This window comes from Pithys albifrons, chromosome 13, assembly GCF_047495875.1.
Source record: "Pithys albifrons albifrons isolate INPA30051 chromosome 13, PitAlb_v1, whole genome shotgun sequence".
Lineage (NCBI taxonomy): Eukaryota > Metazoa > Chordata > Aves > Passeriformes > Thamnophilidae > Pithys > Pithys albifrons.
Window position 1 is genome coordinate 13,045,409 of NC_092470.1, and position 12,745 is coordinate 13,058,153.

At 42.0% G+C, this 12,745-nt stretch overlaps 1 protein-coding gene across 2 annotated transcripts in view; it reads right to left on the bottom strand.

Annotated features, from left to right (window-relative positions):
• Nucleotides 1–12,745, bottom strand: part of CEMIP (cell migration inducing hyaluronidase 1) — a 106,458-nt gene that overhangs the window by 5,278 nt on the left and 88,435 nt on the right. For both annotated transcript variants that reach the window (XM_071568053.1, XM_071568052.1), the window contains 10 exons: nucleotides 11,509–11,640; nucleotides 9,651–9,686; nucleotides 9,404–9,559; nucleotides 7,785–7,965; nucleotides 5,875–6,090; nucleotides 4,709–4,920; nucleotides 4,057–4,242; nucleotides 3,144–3,348; nucleotides 2,255–2,341; nucleotides 1,782–1,939 (listed from right to left, as the gene is read on the bottom strand). In XM_071568053.1, coding sequence (XP_071424154.1) covers nucleotides 1,782–1,939; nucleotides 2,255–2,341; nucleotides 3,144–3,348; nucleotides 4,057–4,242; nucleotides 4,709–4,920; nucleotides 5,875–6,090; nucleotides 7,785–7,965; nucleotides 9,404–9,559; nucleotides 9,651–9,686; nucleotides 11,509–11,640 — 1,569 coding nt within the window. The remainder of the gene's footprint in view (nucleotides 1–1,781; nucleotides 1,940–2,254; nucleotides 2,342–3,143; nucleotides 3,349–4,056; nucleotides 4,243–4,708; nucleotides 4,921–5,874; nucleotides 6,091–7,784; nucleotides 7,966–9,403; nucleotides 9,560–9,650; nucleotides 9,687–11,508; nucleotides 11,641–12,745) is intronic.

A 12,745-nucleotide genomic window follows, 5' to 3' on the forward strand; every position in this document is an offset into this window, starting at 1 on the left:
AGACTTTTATTGGCCTAATTCCTTTCCTTTCAGTGTGCTTCTGCTTAAAAAGTGCATTATCATTATTACTATCATATCACTATTACTGACTTACTTGCATGTACTGTATTTCACCTCAAAATTCTTTGGGTCCTCTACAAATGCCAAAAGACATGAGGTAAGTGCACTAAGCTAATGCAAATCTGTAGTTTCTTGGGTAAAATTTGATATCTGGTTAGGCTTAATTCTAGAAGGATAGAATAAAACCCAAATTAAACATGAAGACATAATCATGTAGTGAGACTTTTCTCATTATACAGGATGCTCAGTGAAGTTAAACTCATTACTTCCTACAAGACCCACAGACACCTCCAATGGCCACCTCAAAGCCAGATAAGGAAGAGCTCTCTCCATGGAGTTTTGTGGAAGTTTTACTACTTTGTTCAGTGGGGCTGGGATGTTGTCTTTGTTCACCTCCTAATTAAAGCTGCATGACATGAATTGAGCAAACAACTGCTTGGAGGAAATTATTTTATTTCATCTTGTGGGGTTTCCAGGAATGAAACTTCCCTGACTCAAATGGCATTTACAGTCTTGCAGAACGAGAGCCATGCTGGGTCTGTTTTACAGCATCATTGTGGACACAAGTCACTAAAATTAATTAGGCAGCAGCTCCTATGGAGCTCAAGTCCTGAGCTCCTGAGGACAGCAGATTTATCTTAACACCTCAGCTGGAATTGGAACTGTTCAGGGGAAAATAGCAATGGGTGGTGGCAGAGGAGCAAGAGAAGCAAAAGAGTTAAGAGTTAGCAGGACTTTTCCTAGAATAAACGTGAGGTGTTAAAATGCTCCAGTGCTTACAAGATTGGTTTGAGCTGGCAGGCTGGTTTTGACAAGTTTGGGATTGCTGAATCACATCTTTTTTCTTCCTTCAGTTCACTAAAATCATTATTTTTTATTAAGCATTTCCTGCTATAGAAGTTTAATGTAAATTCACCAGATGTTTTCTTGTCCCTGGGAAACTCATCATAAAAATGGATTTATTTTATAAAAAAAAAGGCATTTGGCCTGCAGAGAGTTGCCTAAATAAATGGAAAGCTTATCCTTGCTAGAAACACTTCTTCTTGCACCCCCAAATCCATGAGTTGTTTCAGCAGTCTCCTCACAAACAACAATGAAATATATTCACTTCCCAAGAGCACTCCACAAGCTAATATGGGAAGAATCCCTTTGGTTAACAGGTTTCTGATGTTGCTCCAATTTTCCTTCCAGCAGATGAAGCTGCTGTTCTCCAGGATGCAGGAACGTGTGTTGGCTACTTACAACTCTGCATTTCTGGCTGCCCATACTTAAAATATGAAAGAATCCAGTCCTTAGGTCTGGACAGGAAAATGTGCAAAAAGGAATATATTTTATTAGCGGAATTTTCTGCAACCTGAGAGAACATGCAGGAAGTAGAAAAATGCAAACTGTGCACATCTGTACTGACCAGTGCTTTGTGAATTTGTCTGCAGTTTGTTTGCAACTCACAACATAAACTTAGCTCTGCAGTTTATTAGTCACATGCAGCTCTGCAGTTTATCTGGGGCTCAATCAGTTCCTAAATCAGTTCCTAAATCAGAGTCTACATCCTGCTGCTGCCTGCACGTCCCACACACATTTGAGTTCTGTTGGAGCCACTGGGCACAGAAACACATTGCTGGGTGTCTGGCCCATGTTGGGTGACAAAATCCAGGAAGATGAGGAGTGTTATACACCATTCTTGTACATTGCACCTTAGTGAGGCCAGATTATTTACTCACTGATCTTTGATGTTGTTGACATAATTTTCTATCTGTGCTGGGATTCCCTGTAGAATGGAGTTTTTGAATGCTACTCGATCAACAACGTTTCCATGATGTCCATCAATGACAACCAGCTGGATACCCTCATCGGTGAGGAAAAACCTGACATCGTCAACCTGTGCAGGGGAAAAACACTCTTGATCTATCACAGTAACACAATTGCAAACAATTTCTTGTAAGAAGCACTGATAGACCTGAGTCATGGGACTGTCTATCAAAGGGCAGAATTCCAGGTCTCTGAGGCCAAGCTGTCCTGCATTTTCCTGAGTAGGGAAAGTTGCAGCCTTTTGTCTTTTATTTTTTCAAAATACAAAGCAGAAGTGATCTGAATCTGACTAACCATAGTAACTTTGTAACCAAGTTTTCCATAAAGATGAAGCAAGTATCTTAGAATTTCATCCCATATAAGTTCATTGAGAGGATTTGCTCACCTCAATGTATGCAAAGTCATCCTTTAGGTGGAAATACTGTTTCTTGTAAGTTTCTATTTTCACTTCTATTAGATGGTCCTTGGTCTTCTGTTTAAAAAAAAAAAAGGCAAACAAGGAGAGAAAAGAGTTTTTCTAGTGAGAATGTCCATTACCTGAATGCTGCATTTTCCAACCACATTTTAAACCTTGAAATTCAATCAACAAGAAAGCTATATAATAAGCAGTGACTTGCCAAATTACATTGCTAATGAAACTGGGTACAGTGGTAACCTTTCTGCTCATCCTGTCACCATTTAAATTGTTTCACCAAATGGCAGAGTGATTCTCACTTTGCAGAACTGACACATAATTCTCTAAGGCTTTGCTGTGCATTCCAGTTTCAAGGGTGATGAGAGAAAAAAAACAAATAACAGATAAATATCCCCTTCCCTCCCCCAGAACCAGACTGGATACAGGAGCCAGTGTTGTGCATTATATGAATGAAACATTCAGCTTTGCAGTCCTATCTCTGACACTGCTGTTCTTACAGCCTGGAGGAACTGGAGGGCAGGCAAGGAACCTACTGCCTTTCCAGAGTCAAATTCCCTGAACTAACCTGTCTTCCAGCTTGTCACTTTTCACCCTGTGCCTTTAAGCACAGCACAGCACATCAGAGCCCCAGAAGACCAAGTACCCAACTTCAACCCAAGTCTTCTGTGGCTCTGTCCTTGGAGGACCTGTGCTCTCTGCATATGCAAGAATCTGTTTCCTATTATTTCACATGCCTCAACCATTTCAGAAAATCATGCACAGGATATACTGAACGTGGCATGTTTGTGGACATAATAATGTGCCAGAACTACAGATTTACATGAGCAATCATTCTGTGATAATAAATCAACTGCTTTACCAGTTGTGCACTGGAGAGCTTCTTTGGCATTGGCACTTCCACTATTGGTGTCTCAATGTACTTGGGATAGGCTGTGGCTTCACAGTCACTGACAGCAGCTGTCTTTGGGATCACGGCTTTGATTCTTATTCGTTCACAGCCCTTTACAGAGCAGAAAGCAAACTTCTCTTTCTCATTTTGAGCTTTGAGTTTCAGAAACAGCAGCCTGCAGGCAGGAGAAAAAAGCGTCCTTCAAACTTTTGTGCACAAAAAATGCCAACTCCCAGTTTTGACAAACTCCTTCCTATGCTTTCCAACAATGTGCACTGTGACCCTTCACCCTGATGTCTGCATTTTATAGTGCCCAATATACCACATGCAAAGAAAAGAGGACACAAGTCTCAGAAAAGGTTTAGAGAGCTCAGGTAACTTAGAACAGAGAAATAAGATGGCACCTAAACTCCCTTTGAACTCCATTCTATAATGATACATATATGTAGAAATATATGCTTTGTATTTTAGGTTTTTCTTTCTTTCCCATTGTTTTAATCCTTTAAAAGAAAAGAATAGACTTTACACTCTTAGTTCCTGTGCGCCCCTGTCACAGTGTTTAGAAATGGTTGCTGTTCATAACAACAAGGTTTGCATGTGTCTTCTGTTAAGTTTCATGGTCTGCACTTTGCTTTTGTCTTTGATTCTTTTTTTTCTAATTTGTATTCACTTGGCAAAACATTTCCCAGAGTAATTGGCAGGGCAGCAGAGGCTATAAATGACTGGCAGCTGTGGGAGTCCCATGAAAATTAAACACTGGTCACATTCCCAGAAATCCTTCCTGGTTTTATTGTGATCCTCACTAGTGGCTTTAGCCAAATGGCTCACAATTCCAGCAGCATTCGCAAGGCAGTGTCCAAATCAGCAAGATCTGCTTCCTTACCCAGTGTCCTCATCCCAGTAATAATATCCTTTGGTAGGGTATCTGTGCTCCAGTTTCTCCATTTGAGAGGTTCTGTAGAAGGTTCCAGTTTTGTATGTTTTCTTCAAGAGGCGGTTGTGGATGTCTGAGAGAATGGAAAATGTCGTCCCTTTAGGATAGCAAAACCCCACTTGGATCCAGTCATTCCTAAAAATAGCAAAGACCCACATTGTAACAAGTCAACATATAACTATTATTTTACTGTGCATGCTAGAAGCCAAACTAAATAATTCACTATGAAAAATATAAGTTATTTTTTCCTAGCAAGTTCAAATTTTCATGGATTGAGATGAATCAATGCAAAGTAAATTAGATATAACAACCATGGCTTAGTTAAGCAATGTAGGTCAGATCTGCTCCTGACTTCTACACCTGTGTTTCCATGCACCAGGGATGAATTAGCTCTAAATTTCCAAAAATGAACCATGTTATCTTGCAGGACTTCCCAGGGGAGGAAACAGGAATCTGAGATGTCTAATGAAAAGATGGTGAACTCAGTGGACTTCCTGGAACAAGCATGTTCATTCTGGAAGAGCTCATGAGGTGATGACCTCACCCATTAAAAATGTGAAGTTACATTATTGGGTGGAATGTTGGAATTGGGATCACTCACTTGTTGAAGTTGATGAGCCATATGGCCAGCTCTTCAGGGGCTGTCTTGTCCCAGTGGATGGTGTAGCCTTTCCTCAGAGTTATAACTGGCTGATACTGCTGGTAATGAGTGCTTTTGCTTAAAGCCCCTTCCAAGTAGAGTGGGTGATTGTGGTAGTCATTTTTTATTATTTTCATTTTCAGGTTGGCTGGCTTGTAGGCTTGGATGTACATCTAGAGGAAAAAAGATCACTAAGGGTTTCATGAAAATATTAAAGGCCCAGATACTCAATAGATATGAGCTGATGTGAGCCCTGTGACCACAGCAAGGACCTGCATGCCTTGCACTTACAATTAATTTCTGAGGCTTCCTTTTCAACAAAGCAAGCTGTTTTCTGGGAAAGAAAAAAAAAGGAGGAAAAAAAGAAAAAAGAGAAAGAAAAAAAAGGAAAGAAGAAAAGTCCGTTTCCTCATCCACAGAGTTCAAGTGCACATGCCAGAGAAGGCTTCAGACAGGCTGCAGCAAGGCTGAGGTGTTTCACTGTGCTAACCAACCCTCAGCTGCAGGGCAGTATCTATCTCAGACATCTGACTTCTGAACAAGGACCCTTCTGTCTAGATTTCAGAAGCAAGAACCCCAGCTCAGTGGTTAGAAATTGGCTGTAGTGGCACTGAACTTAAAAAAAAAACAACAGTTGCAACACCCAGGACAAAATCAGGCAATTCCAGCAGAGGAAAGTGAGGACTCTCATGGCAGCAGCACTCAGAGCTCCTGTGGTGGGAAGAATGGTTTGGTGGTCACACACAGGATGAAATAACATGAGAGCTGAAGTCTAATTTCAACTGCTTAGCACATTTCTCATAACACTGTGGGCAACACTTCCCTCCATAAGTCAAGGAAAAATAACTAGCCAACAGCCCATGGATTTATAAATATTAATCTGTTAATGCCCATGGAGCTCTCAGGAGACTTCAGGCAGAAGTTGTTGGAGCTGTCAGCAGCCAAGGCCAAAGTATCTGAATATGTACCACAGTATTCCTCATGTTCAAAACCACCTGTGCAGATATGCTTATGAATACACACTGAACACCATGAAGAAAGTTTATTTCTAAAAGTCAAGTTTTACAGTACCAAGAAATTTAAAATAAAATAGAATGATAATGATACTGCAAAAGAAGCAGCTTTACCTGTGCAAAGTGTCCACTGCAGATGGAACCCCTCCAGTCAGGCACATCGATGCAATCAGGGTGCTTGATTAACCAGTTATCTTCCTTGATGAGGTATGAGCCTGGATATTCTGACACAGAGCCATCTACATCATGAAAAACTGATGTTTTATCACCGTCCATATCCAGATCATTGAACCAGGGGCCAGGTTCTCCAAAGAAGACTCTTGAGGTGATCTAAACAAAGCAGTGAAACACAATAATATCTCCAGAAAGGAATGAATCACTTAGAGTACAAAGTAAAGGATGCCTAGGGTCACTACAATGCCTCAAATTATCCTTTTTTCTGATTTTATTTAGCATTTGGAAAGTAGATTGGACAAGAAGCAGTTTGGGGGTCAACTTCTGCATGAAGGAATCTATATACGCTAACTGCACCATTCTTTAAATGGCCACAGATTTTGGCTGCTTAACTTGAGTCACTGTAGGCTTTATGTTTGATGGTTCTGAGGCCTCGTGACTCCAGTGAAGTCTGGGGTTTCAGGTCCTCTGCGACCATCAGCCATGGTTGATGTGGTAATAAAACTTCTCTGGTAATAAAACTGTGAGCTTCAGAAACCAGTCATCCAAAGACAGAAGCAGCTGGTCTTGTAAAAATCAGGAATATCACTGTCATTTGGTACAGGCATATTGGCGTTGGCTCTGCCTGCAGACTCTCTCTTCTTTAAGCCTGAAGTCAATGTAGAGCTGGGTCACATACTTTAAAGGTGTATTTGGTTTGTCAGGCAGAGCAGACACATTTCCCTGATGACTATGGGGGAAAGGCCAAGACAACCAGACTTTCAGCCTCAGTGGTGAGAAATTTGTTTTAAAATTCTGGAGGAAGGTTCAAGAGATGAGGCAATTTTACTGCAGCCACTTCACTCATTGTTTGCTAATATAGTTTGAAGGTTCCAAAGCCACAAGAATTCATACTGATGTGGGGAATACTCAGCAACCTCCCCTGGGAAATGGCTGCTCAGGCAAGTTCTGACTGATATTTTTATCCAGCATAAATAAATGTCATGTCACCAGCCTGCCCCCTGCAATGTGAGGGCATGACCAACCAACACTTTTAGGGGAATTTTGCCTTTCCCATCACATTTGGCACTAGTCAGCACTTTTCCCAACCTATGAGTGAGTCTGCTAATTTTTTGAAAATTAAGCAACCCAAATTATTTCAGTCCAACCACTTTATTTATTTATTTATTTGCAATGTTTGGCAATTGGATTTAACAGCTGCTAGAGGTGAACCTCAGCAAACCAGTTAGAATGTATTTGTGCAGACCAATACAAAAATAGCTCAAAAGCACAAGCCCCAGGACAGGTTCAGACCAGCACCCAGAAGTTCATACTGTAATTCAAAGTTTGGCAAACCCTTTCTGGCCGGGCTCTGCTCTAATTTGTGTCTGCAGGACTGGAGTCTATGGAATTACCCTGGTGTGCAGGGCTGCAGAATTACCCTGCAGCAGCTCAGTTGCACTGGCTGTTCCCCAAAATCAGTATTTTCTGCTTTTTGGTCAGTTAGACCTTTCACAAAACAGACTTCCTTCTGTTGTTGCTTAACTATTATACTGTTGTTGAAAATACAAGGGCAGATTCTTGTGCTTCTTTCAGAATCTGAGATGTACAGAAATGGAAATTATTCTCACTTCACTTAATGTCACTAATTATTTTTTTGGTTTTTAAACTGAAGTCTACTTCTGGTTTGCTGCAAACCTGACAGAATATTGGATTTTCTTGTTTTTGTACCCATCCCATTTTCTCTTTCTTTGCTGCCACTCTATTCTGGCAAAGACAATTGGCAACCTCTTGATGATCTTGTGTTTCCCCTTTTTTGCCCACCATCCCATTTCCCAGCCAAAAAGGCCTTTCTGAGAAGGATCACTCACAGGGACATCTTCAAAGTGGATGTTGGTGACGTTGTTGTTGGGGCAGCTCTGCCAGGCGTTGTTGAGCCGGAAGGCCAAGGCGCTCGTGTGCCGCCCATCCAGGGCTGCGAACTTGCGGAAGGTGCAGTTCTGAACGTTGATGGGTCCATCGTAGAACTGAATTCCTCGAATGGGAAAATCCCTAAAGTACATTTGGAGGAAACAGAAAGATTTGGTCACCACACGATAGCATCAGGATGAGCTGTATTCTAGACATGTACAGTCCCCACAGCACTTGTTTCTCAGCTGCTTTCATTTCTCATAGCCCACAGGATGACTCCTGAGTTCAGGTTTTGGAAGGGATGGGATTTCCCTCCTTTTTATGTCTATGAAATCCTCTTCTCACAAGTTCAGCTCAAGTTCCTTCATGTTGAACAGATCATCTTTATTTAGTCTGTGCTCCTCCAGGGAATGAATTTAAAGCAATGCCAAAGCATTGACCTAAAGATGAACAAATTCATGTTTGCCATCAGAAATGAGTTCTGCAGCAGTGAAACCTGAAACTCAACAGAGCTGTGCAGACTCCTTGGGCTGAGTAATTGCTGAGCTAAAAGAAGTTCCAACACATCTTTTAAAGGAACTTGGACAGACAACTGCAATTAAAAAAAAAAAAAAAAGAATTTGAAAACAAGGAAAGTTTCTACATTCTGTAGGTCTGAGAAAAAATGAAGGGACAAATTTAACAGCCTTTTCTGATATCATCTGCAAGGTAAAGAAGACACCATTTTTCATGCAGATTAAGTGATTGAGTTACTTAAGCTCTTTGAGGCTAAGATAAGATGTTTCAAATTTCGCTTCAATAAATAAATTTGATCCTTTCCTCTTATGAATGGTTTCCATTAGAGAAGACTTGCTTGCTCCTGTGCATTTGTTGTGTCTGAGTTTCTGCACACAACACTCAAGATGAGATATGCCCACATATATGTGCATAACGGAGATTGGGAACGTCATAGCAGATTGGGTTTTCATTATTGCTAGAGATAATAATAAGTCTTCTGTATTGCTAGTGACAGTGAAGTGAAGGCCTATAATATGGCAGAAAAAAAAGCAACTGTTTGGTCATTTGGGGCTACTGTTGGGATAACCATACGTTTAAGAATAACAGCAAAACAAGAGGCCACACACAAAGTTCACTGCCCATTTCAAAACTATTTAACAAAGGCATCAAGTTCCTTTGCAGCAGCAATAAAAACAGTAGTGCTGAGGACAGCCATGACCACATCTGGGCTTCTATGAGTCTTCCTGGCAGATGATCTGGATGGGACCGTCACATTGCTCAGCTACTGCTGACCACATGTACAGAAATGCCCTGCTAGCACACAGTCCTGTTCTCTCCTCTCAGCTCCATTTGCAAAGGGGAGGGGGAAGGAAAGGGGACCCTAATGGTGTCTTGGCAGCCTGCAAGGGTATACCTGCCAGCAGCAGCTGCACAGTGAGGACTCTGGGATAGGGAGACTTGAAATCAAATCCTTTCTGTGCAGTGGTTATTAAACTGAACAGCACTGAAGAAACCACACTGGGCTGGAGTTTGGGCTGGGAGCAGGAACAGTGAGTGCTTTGATGTGCTGAGCTCAACTTACTGTCCGATGGGCAGGGTCCTTCCTCTGTGATCCAGACCTCCAGGTCCCCAGATTTCATTGTCCATTGTCTCAGTGCCCAGGTTTCCACTCTCACCAACAAACAGGCTGTTCTTGATTTCTTGCTTTGAGCCGTCATCATGAGGGAAGGTCCCACCACTAAGACGGAAGGGCTGGAGGTGAAAAGGCTGCTCACACCCAGCTCCACCTCCTGTGCCCCAGGTTGCCACACAACCTGTGCCACACTTACCTTGCCAAAGTCAGTCCAATGCCATTGTCAGCAAACCTGCAAAGAGGAGAAAGATGCTTCAGAAAAGATTTGGTTTTGCTTTGGTTTATCATGTCAAACTATAATAAGCAAAACAATGAGGTAGAGAACAGCAGGGATTATTTTGGCACAACTTGCAGTATCTGCAGATCACATGAAGCAGCAGACATGCACCTGATTGCTCCAAGCTGAGGTTCAGACAGTGATTACTAGGCATAGTTTACTTGTCTGATAAAGCTTTATCCCCTTGTCTAATGACCACACTCTTTTCACTGTTAGATAAAAAATTCATGCTTAACTCCCACTCTAACTAGCTTTCATTATTTATTAATGCTTTGCCTTATGCACACCTCTGCGCTCCCCTGTCTTCATATATCACATCCTGCTTCCATGCAAGAGCTGTGCAAGGGGAACTGTGATAAAAAGGGAGAAGCTTGGCTTCTCTTTCATGAACAGGAAGACAGAGATCCAAGCTTCCTTATTAAAAACAAAAATAAACCCACAAACTAGTGTCTCTTTCTATTTTGCTCAAATTTCAAGCTTTTAGATGAGATAAATTGCAACTGTTGGTCCCTGACTCTTGCTTATAGAAAGGCTACAATGGATTGATAGTTTGAGTCAGTCTTGGTGGTGTCTTCACACCGGTGTCACTCCTGACACGTCTATCTCCAATCTGGGCAGTAACAGGAGAGCAGAGCCCAGCGCCGCACTGCTGTCTGTAGGTGGCAGCCCTTCCCTCCCTATCGCCTCGCTTTCCTGCGTGCCACATGAACATTTGCGTTGTTAACATGATACATAAGTCTTTTTGTAGCAATAGAAATGGAAATAGCTGTGGCTATAAAGACAATTACGGTTTGATGGCTGCTTCCTCCAATTCACATATACTCGATATTTACTGCTGGAAACTCATAAAACACGTGGTCTTTTAGCACCCTTCATTCACTGTGCTTTATAGGCGATGTGAATGACCCAGTGACCTGGGTGGCATCTGTGAGGACAACATCTGCTGACCATGGAGTGGGATGGATACTTGTGGGTCGTAAGAAACATGAACTGTGTTGCTCAGTATGGTATTTCTGACTGTTCTGCTACAACCCCATTGTTGCCAAGCTTACTGGTGCTTTAAGAGGTTTGGGTCACACAAAGGTAAGGCAGCTCTGGCTGGGAATTGGACATCAGATATTGATGTGACAGCTATTCCCACCAGGGCTATCACTATATGCCTCGTAGAGGGGCTTCTTCCTTTTTCTCCTCTTTTTTCATTGAGATTGTAATCAGGAGCCTGGCCCAGCAAAAGAAATTGCAGCAGATCATCTGTTTTGAAGTGCAAAACAAATATCTGCTCTGACCAGTGCAGGAAATGGCCTTCAAAGAGCACAACACGCACTTGCCCGGTCTCTCTCCCTTGCCACTGAGATGCATAGTTTTATGTCTGCTTTGTCAGTACCTGCTTATTCAGCATAACAACGAACCACATAAAACTGAGCTGTGACCAGGCTAAGCCAGGGAAGGTGGTGCATTTTGCTGTTTTCTTTTCAAAGCACCTCATTTTTCATGTAAAAAAAATTAGTTTTTATTTTCAGTTATTTGCACCTGTGTGCCTGTGCATGTGTATTGTGACCCTTTGTGAATGCTGATCAGCATCACACAGAGAAACAATCGAGGGATCTTCAGCAGGTTTTGTTTGTATAAAATAATGCATGTGGTTACTTAACATTTCATCTTTATTTCAATCTTGGCCATATGAAAGGTGCAAAGCGATATAAATAGTCTGAACCACAGCTATGCTTGCCATAAACACCAGGCTGAACTCTGAGAGTTGAAATAAGGCAAAACTCACTGGCAGTTGTCCAGCCACACATCTCCACCTCGCAGCCAGGCCCCGTGATCCTGATTCTTGTAGGCAATAAAGCGCTCAATTATTGCAGGTTCCCTGGGCTTCAAAGGATCAGCATCCTTGTGTGGGCTGTATCTGTAACCAGAAGGAGAATAGAAAGGTTAGAAAGGGAAGATAGCCTTGCTCGCTGTATGGCCCTGCTAAACATCTGGTTTGGGGTAACTCAGGAACAGCTTTGGGACAACAGTCCATCCACGTAGCATGTCTAGTCAAGCAGCGATGGCCAGACCAAGCTGCCAAGAGAAGGAAGGTCCAGGCAAGGCAGTTGTAAAGACCCACTCCAAGTTTCCTTTCAGCTTTCCAGTGTTGTATTGCTGATATATTGCTGAAAGCATGGAAAGTTTATTATTGCTCCCAAAAGTGTGAGGGTTTTTTTAGTCCTTTACTGTTATCCTTTACCATATTCCCATTATTTAGATAGATATCCTTTTGTTTTCCCTTTTGAGCTTTCTTATCTCCTAACTTTGGCTATACTGTGGCCTTGAGTACCACTGCCAAGTTTTTCTTGCTGTGGAAAGGAATTAAAACATCTCAGAGAGGGGCTGAGAGTATGTCCTTCACTATTCCCATTGCACAGGACACATGTACAAAATTTATTAACTCTGAAGGTCTCAGTATGATGAAATATTGTCTTGATGTAGCAAAAAAAAGGCAGACAGAAGTGGGAACTGCAGCAAGGTGTGCCCTCAGCTGCTCCCTGTCAGCCACCACTCGAGCCACAGCATCTGAGCAAGGGTCTGGCTCTCCACAGTGATGCTGAGCCCAGCTGTCATTTACCTGATCCCAAGACACAGCTCTCCTTTTTACTGTTGAAGGAGCATCTTCCATCATACTACACAGCTTAGAAAACCTGACAGATGAGTATCCAACTCAATGCCAGCAACGGATGGTCCAGAGATTAAAATTCATTCCTCACCAAGAGATAGCAAGGCCAAGCTGTCAAATTGCTAACAGATATTCAATAGCACTTTGCTTTGCTTAATAAACCATCATATCAATCTAAAACTGAGCATCAGGTTGATAGGGTTCCAGTAAATGAATATTGCTTTGGAAGCTTCATCACTGTGAATTTGCTTTCAGAAAGAGATTTAGTATCAGCCCTTGTGAATTCCCCAGACATTGTTAAATACAGATATTTTGAGATGGATTCCGGTTTCATTCACATCTATGATAACTGGAG